Genomic DNA, 19,987 nt, shown 5'->3' with positions numbered 1-19,987 from the left:
GGCTCCTGAGGAAGCAGGCTGGGAAGGTGATACCTCCCAATGCAGAGATGCAAAACGGACGTGTGAGGGTCTCGGGTAGGGCTGCGATCACCACCTAGGGCTTGCGACCTCCGGGCTGGGGTGGGGTTCAAACGGCCAGCGGGGTGGGGACGCATTCTGGGCAAGCTTTCTAATGCTCGTCTCCGCCCCAGCCCACAGATCTCGGGGAGGCAGTGGCCAGGACAGCCATGGCTCCGGCACACAGGGTGGGCCTGCTGCTGTCCCTGCTGCTGCCTGTGGTCAGCGCCTCCATTCCGGGCACCGTGGTCAGACTCAACAGGGCCGTGCTGAGCTACGGTAAGAGGCATGCTGCCGGGCTACCCCGTGTGACAGGGCACGAGCATGGGCACGGTCCCAAGCGTGCCTGCGGATCTGTGAACTCAAAAGCCGCACGGGGACCTGGGTTTTATCTCCTGGGCCGCTGTGTCCCTGGCCCCCAGATAATGGCTGACGAAGTGCGGCTCGGCAAACGCTTATTAAGTAAATGCCCGAGCGGGGGTATATGTCCTGTCTGCCACGCGTGTGCGCACGCACGGCTGTACTCGTGTGGCCCCGCGTGGTGGGCAAGAGTTGGTGTGGGTGTCTGCTTTTGCTCGTGCGTGTCTGCGTGCAAGCCTGAGAGTTCATGGAGATGCATATGCCCATGTGTGCACTTGAGTGTCAGCACGTGTACTGACTTGTACGTGTGCAAGCACCACGCACGTGCCTGGGTGTGAGCATACAGGTGTGGCTGCCAGGCCTGCACATGTACATGCGTGCGTGCAGGGTGGGCTGTAGGTGCGCACACGTGTGCTGGGGGAAGACACATCTGGCACAGAACTGGAGCTGGAGCTCTGTGGGGTTCACAGGAAGAAGACCAGCGCTGCTCTGGGCCCCTCTCGGGCAAGGTCTCTATCCTACGACTCTGCCCGTCCTTCGAAGACCTGCTTCATCCCCCGAGGAGGGCACAATGAGAAGACGTAGGCCCAGGGAGGGACAAAAGCTACCTCCCAGTTGCCCCCGGGATCCCACCAGAGCTGGGTCAGGGGTGAGAAATCAGAAGCCGTTTCTCCCAAGTCCAGACCAAATTCAGATTACAGCATGAGGCACTCAGGTCAGACAATAGAAGGGACTTTCAGTGGCCCAGGCCACGAAGCACGGAGGCAGCAGCGCCCCTGGCACACACACAGCCTTCCGGGACCTTGTATCCGGGCAGATAGGCAGGCAGTGAAAGAGGTCAGTGACCCGTGTTAGTCTGTCGCTGGGGCATGGAGACGTGCGTGGAAACTACAGGCAGGGACATGAGGCCTGCTGCCTTCCGCTGGCCGTCTTCGCTCTGCCTGTCCTGTGTGAGCCTCCTTTGTCCCCGAGAGCCATCCCAGGTGCATCTGCGTGTGCTCTTGGTGGAAATCCAGCAGCAGGCTCAGACCACACACACCTCTTTCTATGGTGGCGCTGGGTGGCTTAACAGTGTCTCTCCAATCCCGTCTTGCAAACCTGTGTCAGGCGAGCACTGTAGGTGGAGTCTAGGGGCCTGGGTGTGAGTCTTGGCTCAGCCACAGAAGGTCAGGCTGGAGAGGAGTATCGAGAACATAGAGGCCGCTGGCCTTCTGCTCCAAGTCTAAGGAAACCAAGGCCCAGAGGGGCGCAGTGGTTTCCTGGTTCCCACAGTGAGTCTGAGTGAAGTCCAGGCCTCTGGACTCTTCATCTGGTGCTCCCTTCCAGCACCATTACCTCTCGTTTTCATCCCACTCATGTTGGATGGTTTAGTGAGCACCTCCCTCGCCTGGCCGCACAGGTGCATGAGGAAGCTCAAGGGCTTGGAAGCCAGACGCCTCAGCTGATCCAGCATCCCCTTGCCAGATGTCCTCACTCTCAGTAAACTGGGCACAATGTAGTACCTACGTCATAGAACTGTGAGGAGAGGCAAAGCCCTCAGAACAGTGCTGGGCACAAAAGAGGTGCTAGAGAAGTGACAGTCATTATTATTATACAAATAAATAGCAGTGAAAGCTAACATTTACTGTGCATTGAGGCTTTACAAGGACGCTGTGTGACAGGTACCTTTATAATCATTGCAAATTTACAGACAGGGAAACTGAGGCACAGAGCAGCCACAGTGGTGGTGAGTAGCAGAGCTGGGATTTGTACCCAGAATCTGAGGGACTCCAGAATCCTCAGCCTCTGGCCCCCCAAGGACAGCACGCCCACTCTCTCTGTCCCACTCTACTGGGAAATGCTCCTTCTGCTTGGGGACTTGGGGGAAGGCTCCAGAAGAGATGGGATTCGATCAGAGTCTTGCAGAAGGGCAAAGGATGTTCTTGTTTATGAGGAGTGGGGCAGACAAGATTTAGAAAGGCAGGGGGCACCCGGGTGGCTCAGTCAGTTGGGTGTCCGACTTCAGCTCAAGTCATGATCTCGCGGTCCGTGAGTTCGAGCCCCGCGTCGGGCTCTGTGCTGAAAGCTCAGAGCCTGGAGCCTGCTTCGGATTCTGTGTCTCCCTCTCTCTCTCTGCCCCTCCCCCGCTCTCTGTCTCTGTCTCTCAAAACTAAATAAACATTAAAAAAAAAAAAAGATTTCGAAAGGCAGAAGCAAGAAGGGGAAAGGCATGCCTTGCAGGGCCTGGTGTGAGTAACACTCATGGGGACCCAACTGCATCCCCCACCCCCTCCCTGCCCGTGAGCAAGTGTAACACCCTTCCAGTCTCCAAGTCCCCTCTGCCCAAGATGTGGGGCAGGCGGTGGTGGGTGGTGCGGTCTTGCTCAGCAGCTCCCGAGGACAGTCTGACCTCACCTGCTCTGGCCCTGCAGTGTCTGAAATTGGGAAAGCCCCGCTCCAGCAGGCCCTGAACGTCACAGTCCCGTATTTCCTGGACTGGAATGGAGAGGTGCATCAGCCCACAAGGTGAGTGCTCCCACCTCCTGGGAAAAATGCTTCAGTCCACTAGATGAGTGCCCCACATATTGGGGAGTGCTCCCTACCAGCTCGAGGGGGGCTTCCCCCATCAGGTACGCCCACCCTTCAGGCGAGTGGTCACAAGATGATTGAGGAGCTGGGACCAAGGTGGAGACATGGGGGTGGGGGTGGTCCTGGGGCCTCTAAATTAGCAGATTTCTGCCCCCAGGAGCCAAGACTGTAACTCCTGGGTCCCCAGGGCTGGCAAGACTCTTGGCTACTTCCTCCAAAAGCGAGACACTGAGTTGAGACACAAGTCTGAGCCTAAGTACCCCCACACGCCCTGCAATGAATAGAAACACAAAGGCAGAGGTGGATGGGGGCCATCTCAAGCTCAGACACCCCCAGGGGCTGGGCCAACTGTCCCCTTCCATGTGGGAACAGATTGACTATTGCCAGATCTCTGGATACCTAAGAGAAGTCATATATATATATATATATATATATATATATATATATATATTTAAAATCTATCAATTTTAGAGGTGCCTGGGTGGCTCAGTGGGTTAAGCGTCCGACTTCAGCTCAGGTCATGATCTCGCGGTCTGTGAGTTTGAGCCCCGCATCGGGCTCTGTGCTGACAGCTCAGAGCCTGGAGCCAGCTTCAGATTCTGTGGCTCCCTCTTTTTCTCTGCCCCTCCCCTGCTCATGCTCTGTCTCTTTCTCTCTCTCAAGAATAAACATTAAAAAAAATTGATAAAAAAATCTATCGATTTTGAATGATGGCAACTTACCAAAAAACACTTAAAACAGCTGGTGTGGAGGCCCCCAGTTTGAGACTCTTAGGGTAGGCCTGGGGCACTGCTCTTGGCTTACAGTGGAGAACTGAGAACGACATAAATACCCAAGAGTCAGGGATTCCTTAATGTTTTATAGTTGGCCACACGTGTCCTTGTTTGTAGAAGTGGGAAGCCAGCCAAGGCGGGTGTCAAGTGAAAAGAAGCAGGTTCTAGGTCAGCCTGTGTCCCAAAGAGAGTCACAGAAAGATGTCAGCTAAGTGCTAACAGTGAGATTGTTCGAAGGTGGAGTTTTGATGTGACTTTTAAAATTTATGTCATTTTGTATTGTCTGAATTCCCACCTCCAACTGTGCGAGGGAAAACACGACTCATTTAGGAAAAAAAGGAAAAGATAGCTAGAAAATGCTTAGAGGGGGCACGTGGGTGGCTCAGTCGGTTAAGTGTCTGACTCTTGATTTCGGCTCAGATCATGACCTCACGGTTGTGAGATCAAGTCTCTGGATCAAGTCCCAGGCTCTGCACTGGGTGTGGAGGCTGCTTGGGATTCTCTCTCTCCCTCTCTCTGGCCCTGACCCCTTGCTCTCTCTCTCTCTCTCAAAAAAAAAAAAAAAAAAAAAGTGCTTAGCGATCAGAATAGGCAGCTTTGAAGGGAATGAGTTTCCCATCCCTGGAAGGCTACAAGCCAAAGCTGTTGACTAGAATGCCATGGAGGGGAGTTTCTGCCTTCTGGAGCCCACCTTCCAAGGTTTCCCACCTCTGTCAGAAACTAAATCTCTCCAAGACCCGAACAATCATCCCACTCACTTCTTGCCCAAGGCTGGGAATCCTCTCTGCATCCTTTCCCCACCAGCTGGTTGTCCAATAGTGACTTGCATGCCCCCTAAGGTGGAGAACTCACTACCTCTTCCTCATGCCATGGTTCCCACGGTCAGAAAGTCCTTCTTTATAACATCAGCAGCGTAGCTCAGAACACCCACCCCAGAGGTGATTCCAAGGTTTAATGAGGCCACCCCATCACCTCCACTCCCACCCTACAGGATCCAGACTTTGAACATCCGCGTGCCTCACTTCCACCTGAAATTCGTTGCCGACTTCGGGGTGCGATTGTTGGTAGCAGCCAATTTTACTTTCAAGGTCTTTCGGTGAGCAAATCTCCCTGGGGGCAGGGGTGGGCAGCAGGATTTTCAGGGAAGCTCCAAGGGGCAGAGTGAGGGGAGGGGAGTTAGCAAGTCCCAAGGCCTGCACCCAAGCCTTCCACTTCCTGTCCAGTGCTCCTTCCCACCCTCCAATTGGGGAGCGAGACGATGAGAGAATTTCTGAGAACCTGGACCCTGCTCAACAGCTGTGTTGAAGCCATTTCACTCCTGCAGCCCTCAGTTTCCTCCTCTGTGAAGTGGGATGACACTCTGCAGCATGGCTGTGAGGGACACAGTGAACGGATCTGTTGCCGTAATTAAAATCACACCCCCTACAGGTGCTCGGTAGATGTAGCTATCAGAATTATCCCCGTGTCCCAGGCACTTTATGTGTGTTTGATTTCCAAACCATCAGCGTGGGCATCCAGAGGAATCTCTTATTTCAACCCCTCTGCGCTGACACGAACACCGTATGAGTGCTTGCTGTGGGCCAGGCTCCACGCAGGGTGTTTTCACGTGGCCACCTCATAGAAAGCTCAGCACAGCCCTGAGAGATAGGCACCGTCACGCTTATGTCCATTTCACAGAAGAGGAAACTGGGGCTCAGTATGGGGAGTGACTGGCCCAGGGTCTCGCAGTGAGAGGGTATGGGGAACCAGAGTTCAAGCCATCTGCAGCCATCTGCTGCAATGGCTGTGACCTTGAGTGGAGTGTGGAGGGCTCTGAGCCTGCCCCAGGCGGGGCCATCTCACACCTGCCTGCGTCAAGTGGAGGGCAGGCTCGGGCCGTGGGTGGGGGGTTTGTAGGGTAGGCTCCGCTGGGTGGTGCCGCTGGGGCTCAGGAATGGTGTCCCACAGAGTCCCAGAGCCCCTGGAGCTGATGCTGCCCGTGGTAGTGCTGGCCGATGCCCATGTGGCCCAGGGCTCCATCGGGACCCCCGTGGTCAGCATCTCTGCCTGCTTCCCGCTCTTCAGCAACGCCAATGTGTCCGATGGCAGTTCCAGGTGAGTGCCTGGTGAGGGCGGGGCTGCAGAGTCCCAGCTGCCCAGCCTGTGGTACCATTTCTCGAGTTTCCTGCTCAAGCTTTCATCCAATTGCCCCAAGGGGCTTAAGAGACCCCCCAGTATCACACCTGTTTTATGGCTGAGGACACTGAGGCTCAGGGAGGGGAAGGGACTTGCCCAAGGCCACACGGCGAGGTCATGTCCCCTCTACTGCGCTCCCCCCCGACCCACAGCACATGACGATGCACAGCCATTACCATACTGCTCAGGGAGGATACTGGCCTGACGTGGCTCTTAGGGACCTCAGAGGTCTCTCCCTGCAGAGATGGGGATTCTGAGGCCCACGGGGCTGGGACCCGTCAACCTCACTGTGAGTCAGGGCTGCATCGAAAGCTGACAGGGGCTCCCACCTCCAGAGCACCTGCTGTGTGCTGTGCAGGTTCTAAGCCCTTCACGACATCACAGTAGTCCTACCAGGAAGATGTAAGTATTCCCTTGTTTTATGAGAGAACAAATGGAGACCCAGAACAGTTAAGTAACTTGTCCAAGTAACACAGCTGGCAAACGGCGGAGTGCGTTCAAACCCCCGTAGCCTGACTCACCTCCTGCATGATGTCTACCTTCTCACATGTGTGCTGGGTGGGCATTTGGGACTGGCCTTTCTCCCCCCAGAGGGGGCTGGGCACAAGTCCGCCCATCTTGGGTCCCATGATCTCCACGTGTAACACATGACCCCTCGCCGTCCTCACGGGCAGGGGCTGCTCATGGAGAGGAAAGCCCAGAAGTTAAAGACATTAGAAACACAGCTGTCCTTCTCCCACCTCCCTTGAGGTGCAGTTCAGTGAGGTTGGGCTGAGGCTTGGATCAACATTTATGAATGGATAAAGAAGATATAGCACGCACACACACACACACACACACACACACAGACACACACACACACTGGAATATTACTCAGCCATAAAAAAGAAAGAAATCTTACCATTTGCAATGACATGGATGCAAAACAAAACAAGTCAGTCAGAGAAAGGCAAATACCATATGATTTTACTCATATGTGAAATTTAACAAACAAAACAAACCAGCAAAGGGAAGAAGAGAGAGTCAAAATAAGAAACAGACTCTTAACTAGAACACACTGATGGTTACCAGAGGGGAGGGGGTGTGGGGGGGGAAACAGGTGATGGGGAGGAAGGAGTGCACCTGCCTTGAGGAGTGCGGGGTGATTGATGTACGGAAGTGTTGAGTCACTAACTTATACACCTGAAACTAATATGACACTGTATGTTAACTATACTGGAATTTAAATAAAAACTTAAAGTAAAAAACCCCGAAGAACTATAGTCCTATGGATCCCCGCTGAGAAACAACTTAGACCCATCTCCCATTGTTCAGAGGGGAAACTGAGGCGCAGAATGAGGAAGGGACTCTCCTGGCTGTGTCACCGAGAACTGGAGCCTGAGCAGGAAGCACCCCCAGCTCCCTGGGCTCAGAGTGGCCATGAAGCCAGCGGGCCAAGGACGGGGCTGAGTCCGGCTTTCACGGCGTCTTCTCTGTCTCCCCCGAGCCTGACCTCATAATCACGTTTTGGCCACTTCCGAATCTCCAAGCCAGTGACCTCTTTTTTGAGGCTCAGTTTCCTCATCTGCGGGGACAATGGTGCCAGCACTGCGTCTGGCACATGGGAGTGAGGAATGGGATTCACTCGCCCCCCTGGCTCAGGGGACACCCTTGTCTCTGAGACTGTGGGCCGGGAGAAACGGGCCGGAATGGGTGCCCCGGAGCTCAGGAGCGTTTTCTGTGACTCTCCCTCAGCGTGGCCCCGGGGCCGCTGGCCCTGGTGCAGAAGCACGTCAGAGCTGTCCTGCGGAACAAGGTAAATAGACCTCCTGCCAGATCTCCCCAGGGCCAGGCCATTGCTTCCCCGTGAAGGCGTGGTGCATGAACGGGGGACTGTAGGCATGGGGGCATTGGGACTGTCAGTGCTTTTTCTAAAATAGAAGGCCATGGGACTTCTCCAATTTTCCCACGAGGGCAGGAAAGAGGCTGAGTGGAAGGTCTGGGGCAGTGACAGAGAGGACGAAATAAGGGTGGATTTGGGGGCTGCGGGGAAGGGAGGCCCCTGCTCCTGGGCCAGCCCCAGTTCCATGCCAGAGGGTGGCGGGGAGGCAGTGCTATCAGGTGCCGTGGGGCTTATGAAAAAGACAAAAGGAAGGTGGACAAGAGCATGGACACTGGAGCCAGGTGTGGCCTGGGCTTGAATCCTGGTCCCCTCCTTCCCGGCTGTGACACTCGGACAAGTCACCGAACCTCCCTCGGACCCCATTTCCACATGCGCAGCACAGAGAGTAAACCTCCCTCTCCGGCCAGGTAGGGTGGAGTTGAGCACATTAACATCTGTGAAGAGCTTAGAACAGTTTTGGCAGAGTGAGCGCTGTGATTCCTGTCGCTATTTCCACCCTTGTCATTGGTCAGAGACAGTGCCTCTGGAGCTAGGGTCGCACTGCCAAGGGCGGGCCGCTTCTCCACCTCTGCCCCTTCCCACGCCACCCCATCTCCTGATCTGGTGCCTACAACCCCAAATCAGCCGACTCGGTGCCATCCCACACCCAACAGAGGCAGGCCCCAGTGTTCCCATCTTGCAGATGGGAAGACTGAGGCCCAAGGGCTGAAGGCAGTATAGCCTGACCTGGCCCTCTCCTCTGCCGCCTGGTGTCCCCTGGCCCAGCCCCAGCAGCTCTGTCTGGACCAGGCAGTGACCACCCTTGGCCTTGTGGTCTCTCCTTGCCCCACCTTCTATCACACTGACCCCGGCTTAATACACTTCTCGGGCTGCCCACTGTGCCCAGAACTCTGGACTTGCTCCCTGACCACTGCCTGCCCTCACCGTGTGCAGCACCCATCCCCCAGCTGGCCTCTGGGCCCCAGTGCAGCAGGCTCCTTGACCCAATTGTCCGGGCCCAGCTGTGGTCCCCTCCTGCTGTGTCCCACTGCCCCGTTCTTTCCTCGACGCTCATGGGCCCCAACTTCTTTGAATCCTCAGTGCCCAGGAGAGGTGCTGGAAGATGCCCACTGGGTGGCCGAGGAAGGAAGGGATTCCAGACCTTGGTGGGCCGGAGGAGGCTTCCAGACTGGGACCCTAGACCCTCCCCGCCTCACCCCTCCAGCCCCAGTGCCATCCTAACCAGCCTCCGCCTCTGTCTTGCCACAGCTGTGCCTGAGTGTCTCCAACCTGGTGCAGGGCCTCAACGTCCACCTGGGCACTTTAATTGGTAAGAACTGGGGCCCAGGGGGAGGGTACTGGGGCCTCTGAGCCCCTTCTGGGGTCCCTAAGACCCTTCAAAGGGCCCCCCATTCAGGGCTGACCTCTGGGAGATCAACCGTAGGATGACTGAACAATTATTGATGGACTTGGGGAATCTCCAAATTCTAGAATCATGTCTTCGAATGTTTGCCGTGTGCGTGCAAGTGTGCACATGCGTGTGTGTGAGGGGGCGGGGGAGTACATTCAGTCTGCAGTTGCCTCCTCCCCTGCCTGGAGACCAGAGACCCCATTGTCCCCTGGTTTTTTCCCACATCTCCCACATTCTTTGCCAGACTCTCCCCACTGGCAGTTTGGGGCTTAATGTATTCTATTTCCCGCTGGACACCTTCTCCGGCAGGCTTCTCTGACTCAGCATGTGAACTCAAGCTCGTCTGCTCCCAAGTGCCCCTGCCCCCACTTGCCTTCTCAGCTGCCATCCACCCATCCAGAGGCGAGCCTCCCTCTTCTCTCCATCTTCTGTCTGGCTTGTAGGCCTCTGATTTTTCCAGGGGTCTTCATATGCAGGAGTACTGGGAGTATACTAGGAGTGAGGCCTGTGGGGATAACCCCCCCGCCAAGCAGACCCTGAGACAAGCTGCTAGCCTATGTGGCCTGAGTGGGGTGGGTTCTAGGGGTACTGGTTGGGGAGGGGTGCCTGTGGGAGGGGAAGGAAGGTGTATTCTTTTTTTTTTTTTTTTCAACGTTTATTTATTTTTGGGACAGAGAGAGACAGAGCATGAACGGGGGAGGGGCAGAGAGAGAGGGAGACACAGAATCGGAAACAGGCTCCAGGCTCTGAGCCATCAGCCCAGAGCCTGACGCGGGGCTCGAACTCACGGACCGCGAGATCGTGACCTGGCTGAAGTCGGACGCTTAACCGACTGCGCCACCCAGGCGCCCCAGGAAGGTGTATTCTTGATCAGAGGCGCTATGGTGGGCAACTGGGGCTCATGCCACCGGGGGGGCTCTTGGCGGCCGAGGCCAACGTGCCTGCATCCTGCCCGAGGGACAAGAGCTGGGGTGTTCATCTGTCAACTCCCAGCAGTCACCGGTCACATCCCCACTGCCCCCCACACCTGCCTCCGCTACCACGGCCAGGCTCCCAGGGCTCGGAGCCACAAGTGCATGGTCCACGTGGAAGCATGGCTGCAGTAGTGACCTGAACAAGGCTGGGTCAGGACTTGCTCTTACGACACAAAGCTAAAAGCTGTGAAAGCAGGCAGGCCTCGTTTTGTTCCAGCGGTTGTTTATCCGCATTAATGACACGCTGGCCCTGGTGGGGCGCCTGTGCGTCTCAGTCGGTTAAGCGTCCGACTTTGGCTCAGGTCATGATCTCACAGCTCTGGGTTTGATCCCTGCATCAGGCTCTGTGCTGACAGCTCGGAGCTTGGAGCCTGCTTCGGGTTCTGTGTCTCCCTCTCTCTCTGCCCCTCCCCCACTCTCTCTCTCTCTCTCTCTCTCTCTCTCTCTCTCTCTTAAAAGTAAATAAACATTAAAAAAAGAAAAAAACCCACTCTGGCCATCACCTGCCCTGCCCCGGTCGGGTCAAAGAGTGCATCCTTTGTTGATCTGGGGGGTTATATGTTCTCCCGAGCCTGAGCATAATCCAGGGCTCCCTCCGTTTTCCCGCAAACCTGTCTTAAAGATGCTCCTGTTGGAAGCACACCTTCCTCTATCTGAGCACTTTGCCCGGGATTCTAGTGCTTCCCCATGTCACCATCGCTGCCTTCGTAAAATCCAGAGGCGTTGACTGTCGGCAGATATGCCTTGCAATGGGAGTCAGGGCTTTACCTCTTAGCTGTCACGCTTCGTGGGACAGGTGTGCGGGGACAGGAGGCAGGGCGGCATGCTGGTGTCAGGTCAGGAGGGACGGCCGACAGGGTCCATGTTTATCTGTGGTGGGTTCTTCAGTGAAGACTTTCGTATCAGGGTAGCTTTGGCTTTCTTGGGCAAACGGTCAACAACAGTCCCGTGAGGCGGCCTCCGTCCCCCCAGTTTCTAGACGGGAAATTGGAGGCTCCGAGTCTAAAATCCTCAGCACGGTGCTAGAACCACCCATGAGCTGGCTCACGCTGGCTTTCTCCTCCGCACGTGTCCACCCACTGCTCTGCCCACACGTCATGGCCCGACTCACCGTCCCCACAGGGAACAGTCCTTGATTTGGCCTCCTCCCCTCATTGCTGCAGCGCCCCCCGCAGGAGGCACCGAGACGTCAAGGAAACTGGACCTGGAACCAAAGGACATGAAGTTAAATCCTGGCTTTGTTGCTCAAATGCTGTGTGGTCTCAGGAAGTCACTCCACCTCTCTGAGCCTGACGAGTTCAATCCAAACAAACGGGGCTCAAAATCCCTATTTCTCCCATGTGCTGCTATGGGACAGCACAGGGTAAGTGCCTGGCGGGCAGTAGGCTCAACAAACATTCGTCCCTCCCTTCTCCCTCGTGGAGTTAGCGCCATCAAGATGCTTGTGGCTCGGCTCATAGCAAAGACCAGCTCTTGCCCTTTTCTTTGAGGAATTAAAAAAAATCTGGTAAAGGAAATCTAAACGTCCAGCCCTAGGGGACTCTTTATACGAGTCACGTAAACCTACAGCGTGGAGTGACAGGAGCCATTAAAAGGCATAGCTTAAAAGGGCATTTAAGGGGCGCCTGGGTGGCGCAGTCGGTTAAGCGTCCGACTTCAGCCAGGTCACGATCTCGCGGTCCGTGAGTTCAAGCCCCGCGTCAGGCTCTGGGCTGATGGCTCAGAGCCTGGAGCCTGTTTCCGATTCTGTGTCTCCCTCTCTCTCTGTCCCTCCCCCGTTCATGCTCTGTCTCTCTCTGTCCCAAAAATAAACGTTGAAAAAAAAAAAGGGGGCATTTAATCACCCAGCAGCATGCCTGGCAAAATACAGTATAATAAAAGCTAATATTTACTGTAGTATTATTAGCTCCGTTTTACAGATGGAGAAACTGAGGCAGCCTGCCTTGAGAGCCATGCTCTTGACTAAGCTATAACGCCACCCCGTAAAGAAACCACAGAAGGACCCAAAGCCACACACGGCTTCGGTGCAGCTTTACTGAGGGGAGGACAGATGGCAGGGAGTTAGTCTCTGCAGGAGAAAATACCGACAAAAATAAATTTGAGATTCTGGGCTATATTTTTTCCATCTTTCAAAAAAAAAAAAACCCTTCTGTATGTCCACAGTGCAGGATTTAAACATTTTTAATGTTTTCATTCATTTTGAAAACATACAGTAATTTTCTCTTTTAAGTGTCCAGTCCTCTGAGTTCTGACAAATGCATACAATTGTGTAACCACCTCCAAACTTGAGCTACAGAACACCTCGCCAGCCCCGCAGATTCCTCTGGGCTGCCCCCCTCCTCCCACCCCAATCTTCTGACGGCCACGGAGCTATAGAAATGGAGTCATACTATATTGCTTTTTACAAGCACAAGAAATTTCCAGAATACTGAGGAAACAAAATTAAATCCGGAGGAGACATTAGAAAATCAGACCGAAATCTGATGGACACACACACACACACACACACACACACACACACACTTTGGTCATTCAGAGCCTTGGAGGACCTATTGCTAAAAGCTGGGTTTTCTTGACCGCAGGGTTGAGCCTTCACCTGCCACGCCGGCTAGCCTAGCCATGTCCAGAGATGTGGCTCCCACGAGTGACTCACCCTTTGCAACCTTCCCAGTCACAATATTCTGAGCCTTGGGGGAACTTGCCTTATAGCAATTGGACTGTAATTGGAACAAAAGTTTCCCTGAGGGTCTCTTGGGGAGCAGCACTGCTCTGCTCCCACAGTGCATGGTCCCAGAGGCATGTGCCTTTGGACTTTCTGTAGGAGGCTGTGTGATCAGGTGGAGAGAGACAGACAGGTATACAGTCCCCGGCACAACTGAGCTCACCAAACTCTGTGTGTGTGTGTGTGTGTGTGTGTGTGTGTGTGTGTGTGTGTAAAACGGGCTCCTAACCTTACAGGCTGGTGGTAAAGATTGAATGGGACAGTGTAAGTCAAATGTCCAGACCTTGACACATGTGAGCTCCGTTCTTTTTCTGCCGTCCCTTCTTGCTTTCTTCAGGGGGTATTTGTGCCTAGAGTGACCCTTCCCTTTCCTTCTAACTTGGGGTCTCTAGTCTTCCATTGATTCGGAAAGTGAGAAACCAAAACTGTTAGAATTGTGTGTAAAGTAAGAGTCCACAGGCTGTAAGCGGCTGAATCTTGGGTGCGTGCATTTTGTGACATAAGTTCACTTACTCAGAGACCTTTTTTTTTCTTACCTCCTCGGCTTCTTGGCCTGGGTAGTCAGATAACTGAGTTTTCTGGATAGATGAGGCATCGGTAGGTAAGGCTAAGGATGCCATTTTTTCTTCTTCATCCCGCTTTCATTTAGGCCTCAACCCTGTGGGTCCAGAGTCCCAGATTCGCTACTCCATGATCAGTGTGCCCAACATCACTAAGGACTACATTTCCTTGGATATCAACGTAAGTGCCACCTTGTCAGCCCAGAGTCCTTGGGCTTGTTGCTTCTGGCATCTTTGGACTACAGGAGGGAGGAGGAGCTGGAATGGCCTTCCAGGCGGGAGCAAGGCATGCGGGCAAAGGTGTGAGGCTGGACAGCATGTGGCATATGGGTGGGTGGCATCTCAGAGCCCCAGGTTCTGTGATGGAGCCACCACCCCGCTGAGGCCCCATTGCTTTTCTCCCTCTCACCACCCCCCAACCCCATAGGCTGTTCTCTTCCTACTGGGCAAGCCCATTGTCCTGCCCGTGGACACCACCCCCTTTGTGCTGCCACTGCACGTGGGTGCCGATGGAACCATGGCAACCGTGGGTCTCTCCCGGGACCTGTTTGACTCTGTCCTCCTGCTGCTGCAGAAGGCTGGTGCCCTCAACCTGGACATCACAGGGCAGCTGGTGAGGGTCGGACCTGCTGCCCAGGGCACGTGGGACAGGCATGCCCGGTGGCCCAGCCTGGGGAGGCCCCGCAAAGGTCAAATCGTGGGTGGGGCAGCTCGAGATCTGGGGCCACGGGTTGGCTGTTGGGAAGGTTAAATGGGGGTTACGGGGAGGCAAATCTGGTCTCGCTCGGGGAGTGGCTGCCCTCAAACCTGTCGTGATGTGGGGACTGATTTCAGGAGTCGGGTGACAACCTACTCAACACATCTGTGCTGGGCCAGCTCATCCCCGAGGTTGGTGACATTTTCGGTCATTTCGGGGGCTGAGGCCCAGCTGGGACTGGAGTGGGGGAGTCTCTGGCTGTGGGGTCTCTGCTGGCTCGTATGTGTCCCATGCGGGCTTCAGTGCCTGTCCTTGTAGCTGCACCTGCTCTATCTGAGGAGCGCCCCCAGCTCCTATGCTGTTTCCCTCCTATGCCCTCATCCGGGCACTGCCCTCTGCCCTTCTGGGCCTTTTCTGCTTCCTTTTCTCTCATTCATCTTCAAGACCAAGCTCGGGGTTACCTCCTAGGGGAGACCCCGACCCCTAGCCTGGTCCAGGAGCCTTCTCAAGCTCCCTCGGCCCCTGAATTCCTGTCCCTCCTGGCACAGATCACAAAGCTACCACCCCTTCAGGCGGGGCGTCCCTGAGGACGCCGGCCTGAGACCCAGTCACATCTGAGCAGAGACGGAGGGGTGAGGAGTGGAGAGTCCGCCCAGCCTTTGCCCCTAGGTGCCCTCCTCCCTCTCTCCCTCCCCTTGTCCCCAGGTGGCCCGCTGGTTCCCCAAGCCCATGCCTGTGGCGCTCAAGGTGCAGCTGGGTGCCACGCCCGTGGTCACACTCCATACCCACAATGCCACGCTTCAGCTGCAGCCCTTCGTGGAGGTCCGGGCAGTGGCTTCCAACTCAGCTTTCCGGTCCCTCTTCTCCTTTGATATGGTGAGTGAGGTGGGCTGGTGGGGCTGGCTGGGAGGGTGGTGACACCCAAGACCCCACTTCGGCATCACTTTCCTCACTTGCTCTGCTCTGCTCTGTTCACACTGGGCTCCTTGCTGTTCTTTCACTATGCCATGACATTCCTGCCACAGGACCTTTGCATGTGCTGTCCCCTGTGCCCAGGACACTCTTCCCCTAGCTCTTGGCATGGCTGGCTTCTCCTCTTTCAGGTCTCAGCTTAAAAGTTGCAGCCCTTTTTTGGGGGCGTTTGGGTGGCTCAGTCAGTTAAGCGTCCGACTTCAGCTCAGGTTGTGATCTCAAGGTCTGTGAGTTCAAGCCCCGCGTTGGACTCTGTGCTGACAGCTCGGAGCCTGGACTCTGTTTCAGATTCTGTGTCTCCCTCTCTCTCTCTGCCCCTCCCCTGCTCATGCTCTGTCTCTCTCTGTCTCAAAAATAAATAAAAACATTAAAAAAAATTTTAAAGTTTCAGCCCTTTTCAGGGCAGGCTTTTTGAACCACCCTGAGAAAGCTAGGCCCCACCAGCCCTCTCCATGCTACCACTCTGCCTTCACAGCACCTGCCACTCTCTGCAAGTCCCTTGTCTGGTTACTTTGGTTATTGTTCACCTCCCCTGGCCTGTGAGGGTTCCCAAGGGCAGAGACCTGGTGTGTCTCGTTCACACTGTGTTTGTCCCAGGGCTGTGTGCAGGGCCCGGCACCTCCGGGGGCTCCACAAACACCTGAATCAGTCAGGGAAGGGGTGGGAGCTGATGGCCAACTGAGGACTCCCACGTGGCTCTGTGCTCTTTGACCTTGCTCTCCCCTCGTGCCAGGTTGTGAACCTGAGCCTCCAGCTCTCTGTGTCCAAGTTGAAGCTTCGGGGGACCACATCTGTGCTGGGGTAAGGAAGGCCTCTTGGATCCAGCAGCCTCAGTGTGTTCCTCTGTGCAATGGGCCTGCAGCCCCTTGTCACAGTGTCACCCATCAGTGTCGGGCAGGGGAGCCTGGAATGCAGCACGTGGTACATGGTGGGGGGCGGGGCGGGGGGACTAGGCCCCAGCACTAACCCTCCTGCTTCTCTCCCAGGGATATCCAGCTCGCCGTGGCCTCTTCCAATGTGGGCTTCATTGATGTGAGTGTGGGGCTGGGGTCTCCAGAGACCCCCTCACTGGGTTGGGCAGGCCTTGAGCCGTGTGCTTGCACATGAGTGCACCTGCACGAACCACTGTGATCGAGCTTCCTCCTGGGGTGCCTGGGGACAGCGGCCAGTCTGTCTTGCCCAGGCTGTCTGTCGGCTGGTCAGTCGGTCCGTCAGCCTCGGTTCTTCAGTGGGGCCCGTCAGTTAGCCTGCCTGTCACTGCCTGGTGGTCGATGACCGGTCAGGCCAAGAATCACTGAGTCTGTCAGTAATCAGACAAGCCAGCGTTGGACAGGGTTGGCTGCTCCTTCAGTCATGTGCCGTGGCCGGGTCATTAGCCACCACGCCGTCCTTTGCTGGCCGGCCTGTCAGTCAATACGGTCCATCAGTCTATCCACCATCAGTCCATCTGTCCATTGGTCAGCACCAATAAGGCAGCCGGTCCCCTGGCATCGGGCAGTCTGCCAGCCACCTGTTGGGCACACAGGGTCAGCCAGGTGCCGGTCTGTCTCCTCTCCCGAGAGCGGTTTCTGGGGGCCAGATGCTCAGAAAGCTGTCCTGACCCCAGGAGTAGCTGGGCTCTGCTTGGAGGCGGGACTGGGATGACCTGCCCTCCTCCCCGCACCCGTGCCTCTGCCATTTGTGTGCCTGTCTGTGTCTGTCGTCGTGTTCATGTGTGGCCCATCTGTCCATCTCTCTCGGCCCCTCACTGGAGCGGGCCGACGGCCTCCCCGACTACGTGGCTGTAGACGGACCAAGTGCACCCACTCATGGACGCCGTGTTCAAGAAGCCCCTGCTGGATCACCTCAACGGTGAGCCCTGCCCTCCACGCCAGCAGGCCCCTACGGTCCCCTGCTGACCCTCCTCTGCTCCAGGTTCCCTTCTCGCCCCCTACCCACCGCCAGGGCTCAGAGGTTATGAGGGTGGGCGTTTTTAAGTTTTTCTCCCCTCCCTAAGCCTCAGGTGTCCCTTCTGTAAAATGAGTCTAATAATAATGGCTCCCGCTCCCTGGCTGTCTGTGGGACTCAGTCACGAGGCACGTGAGGACTTCAGCACGGGGCCGTCTCCTGGTGGTGCTCCCTTGCGGCCTCCTGGCTGACCTGTTTCTCCTTCCCCTCCTGCAGCTCTCCTGGGCATGGGGATTGCCCTCCCCAACGTGGTCAACCTTCACTATGTCGACCCTGAGGTCTTTGTCTACGAGGTGAGAGCCTTTGGATGTGACCACATGGGCTTCCTCCACCCTCGGGGGAAGGCTGGGCCCAGCAAGGCAGGGGTGCCTCCCACCCTTCTTTCCTGCTAGTACGAACAGTGGGGTCTCTGGGTCAGCCAGGCCTGGGATGTCCTCTGTTCCTGTCAAGACCATGCCATGAATCCTAGGCTGTAACGAGACGGAAAATTTCGGATGTTTAGAGACATTGGTACAAGGGTCCTCAACAAATATGCCAGGCCACATTAGGGGACTCAGTTATCCCACAATCTATGCCCTGGGCTGAGGGCACAGCCTCTTTGGTGTCTGGCTTCTTCTGGTTTTATACACAAACCTCCATAGGCTGGGTGGGGGACGGGGGCTTCCAGACCCTTCTAAAATCACCTTCCCTGTTGGGAAACTGTGGCCCAGGGTGAAATTCCAGGGTGAGACCTTACAACTTCTTGCCGTGTCACCTGAGATATAAATGATAATGTTCTTTCTACTCACTCATCAAGATGTACAAAGGACAGAAAGCTTAGCCAAGGTCCCTCAAGCCCAACATCTGTGTGTGTTATTCACATCTTCCGAGTGGGACCACTGATGTTTTCCCAGGGATGATGCCCATGTTGCTTTAGAACTATGGTCCGAAGGCACTTGGGTGATCCACTCCCCCCCCCAAAAAAGGAACAACTACCACATGTTGGAACTTGGGCTATTAGTGAAAATTTCCCGGAGACTCTCCCAGATAGGTAGGGTCAGTGGCTGACCCACCCGCCGGGGTGCTCACCAATGTAGCCAACTGGGTCCAAAGTCAAAGGTCTCTAGACCAGCACTGTCCAAAAACACGTTCTGTGAGGGTGGAAATCTGCACTGTCCAACACGGTAGGCGCTCTCAGCCCCTGGGCACAAGTGGCTGTTGGACACTTGAAATGTGGCCAGTACAACTAAGAAGCTGAAGTATAAATTTCATGTAATTTTAATTGGCTTTAATTTAATAATGGCTACTGCACCGGACCATGTATGAGCTACAGGTGGGCAGGGCCTGGGTCTGGCTTGTCTCCAGCATGTGGAACAGGGCTCGGCTTGCGGCAGAGACTCAATGAAGATTTGTGGAAGGAATGACTGGATGACCGGCAGGCCCTGGGCACAGTTCTGTAGTGCAGGGAGGGAGGATATAGGGAAGGCGTCTGACTCTCCTGGGGAGACCCGGACGTGGAGAAGACGCTCAGTGGTTTGGACCCCCTGTCCTAACACAGCGCTGGTCCCAATGGCGTCCGCAAGCACGCACTGAGCCCCAGCCCCATGCTGGGGGCTCTGCCCATGTGCCCTGGCTGCATCCTCGTTGTAGGCCTATAGAGTGGCCACTCCCAAGTGACAGCAGGAAGCTGAGTCCCAGAGAGGCGAAAGACGGCCCTCAGGATACCTGCAGGAAGAGTGGCAGAACATGAGCTCAAAGCCAGGCTGATGGGGCGGCTGGAGGTCCTACTGGCCCTCGTGTGGCCTCTGACCTGGCCCATGGTTTTCCTTGCCCTCCAGGGCTACGTCGTGATATCCAGCGGACTCCTATACCAGCGCTGAGGTGGGACCACCAGGGGAGCTGAGAGTGGGCCGGCTGCCTGCTTCAAGGTCTCTCTTGCCTCAAGCCACTTGGGAAACTGAGGCAAAGCCACATTTAGCCATCACCGGCAAGCCAGATGATCCAGCCAGGCTGTTTAATCTCCACTGAGTGCCTGAGCTCCCCTACCCCTTCCCCTCTCTCCCTCTTTCCCCCTCCCCGCCCTCCTTCCCTCCCCTCCTCCCCCCTCCCTCCTCCGTCCCTGTGAGCACAGACCATTTCTCCAGGCTGTACAGACCTGTCCCCTCTCGCATTAAACATTTTCTCGCTGCAACCTCCAGCCAGACCCAGCGAACTCTGTGCAAACCTGAGGCTAGTTGCCTACGTCCAATTCTTGGGTCCTGTTTGTCCCCGGAGCCACCAGAGCCACAGAAGAGGATGTGACCACATCTCTGCTGACTGTATCTATTGACTCCCTCACCTCCTTGCCCCGGGAAGCTCATATTTTGAAAGGGGACCCTGGAGAGCAGCACAGATGGCTGGCAGTTACCAATGTCATAGTGGCACTTTAAGCACTGTGTCCTCAGCTGGTGGCATTTCCCCTCTACAGCGTCAAGTCCCATCTTGTTCCTAGCACCTCAGAAGAGCCTCATGAGTCAGGCAGGCAGGCCGTGGGGTTTCATTTGCCAGATGCAGGGACTGAGGCCCAGCAAGGAGAGGAACATGGCAAGTCGCAGAGTGGGATGGTGGCAGACTTCTAGGAGAGGGCCCTTCCAGGACTCCAGGAATAAGATGTCCAGTGCCCTCTTCCATCACCAGCACCCCATCTGGGGTGTCCTTGGGTCACGAGCCTCAGGTGACAGGGAGTGCACTGTCTTCTTGGCCGGCGTCTCTGTCTTTGGCTTACCGGGACACAGGTAAGGGTCTGTTGGAAGGAGGGGACTTGCCTCCTCCTGGGCCTGTGGCCTCAAGTGTGTCTAAGTCCTTTCCCTTTGAAAGCTCTTCAGACTCAGCGGCTCACGCACGACAAGATGGCCTAGGGAAGACCAAGGGACGCGAACCCTGGCAAGCCAA

General features: G+C 55.7%; 1 protein-coding gene across 1 annotated transcript; it reads left to right on the top strand.

Annotated features, from left to right (window-relative positions):
* Positions 1–202: 202 nt before the first annotated feature.
* Positions 203–19,235, top strand: BPIFB2 (BPI fold containing family B member 2). Its single transcript, XM_045443772.1, has 15 exons — positions 203–336; positions 2,829–2,922; positions 4,750–4,854; positions 5,706–5,852; positions 7,668–7,728; positions 9,064–9,124; positions 13,551–13,642; positions 13,889–14,074; positions 14,296–14,349; positions 14,864–15,034; positions 15,864–15,931; positions 16,117–16,162; positions 16,918–16,981; positions 17,294–17,370; positions 18,895–19,235. Exons 1-15 carry the CDS (start codon positions 228–230, stop codon positions 18,934–18,936), a joined length of 1,377 nt encoding a protein of 458 aa, XP_045299728.1. The 5' UTR covers positions 203–227; the 3' UTR covers positions 18,937–19,235.
* The last annotated feature ends 752 nt before the right edge of the window (positions 19,236–19,987 follow it).

This window comes from Leopardus geoffroyi, chromosome A3, assembly GCF_018350155.1.
Source record: "Leopardus geoffroyi isolate Oge1 chromosome A3, O.geoffroyi_Oge1_pat1.0, whole genome shotgun sequence".
Taxonomy (NCBI): domain Eukaryota; kingdom Metazoa; phylum Chordata; class Mammalia; order Carnivora; family Felidae; genus Leopardus; species Leopardus geoffroyi.
The sequence above is the reverse complement of the archived record's forward strand: the minus strand, read 5'-3'. Positions and strand labels throughout refer to the sequence as shown.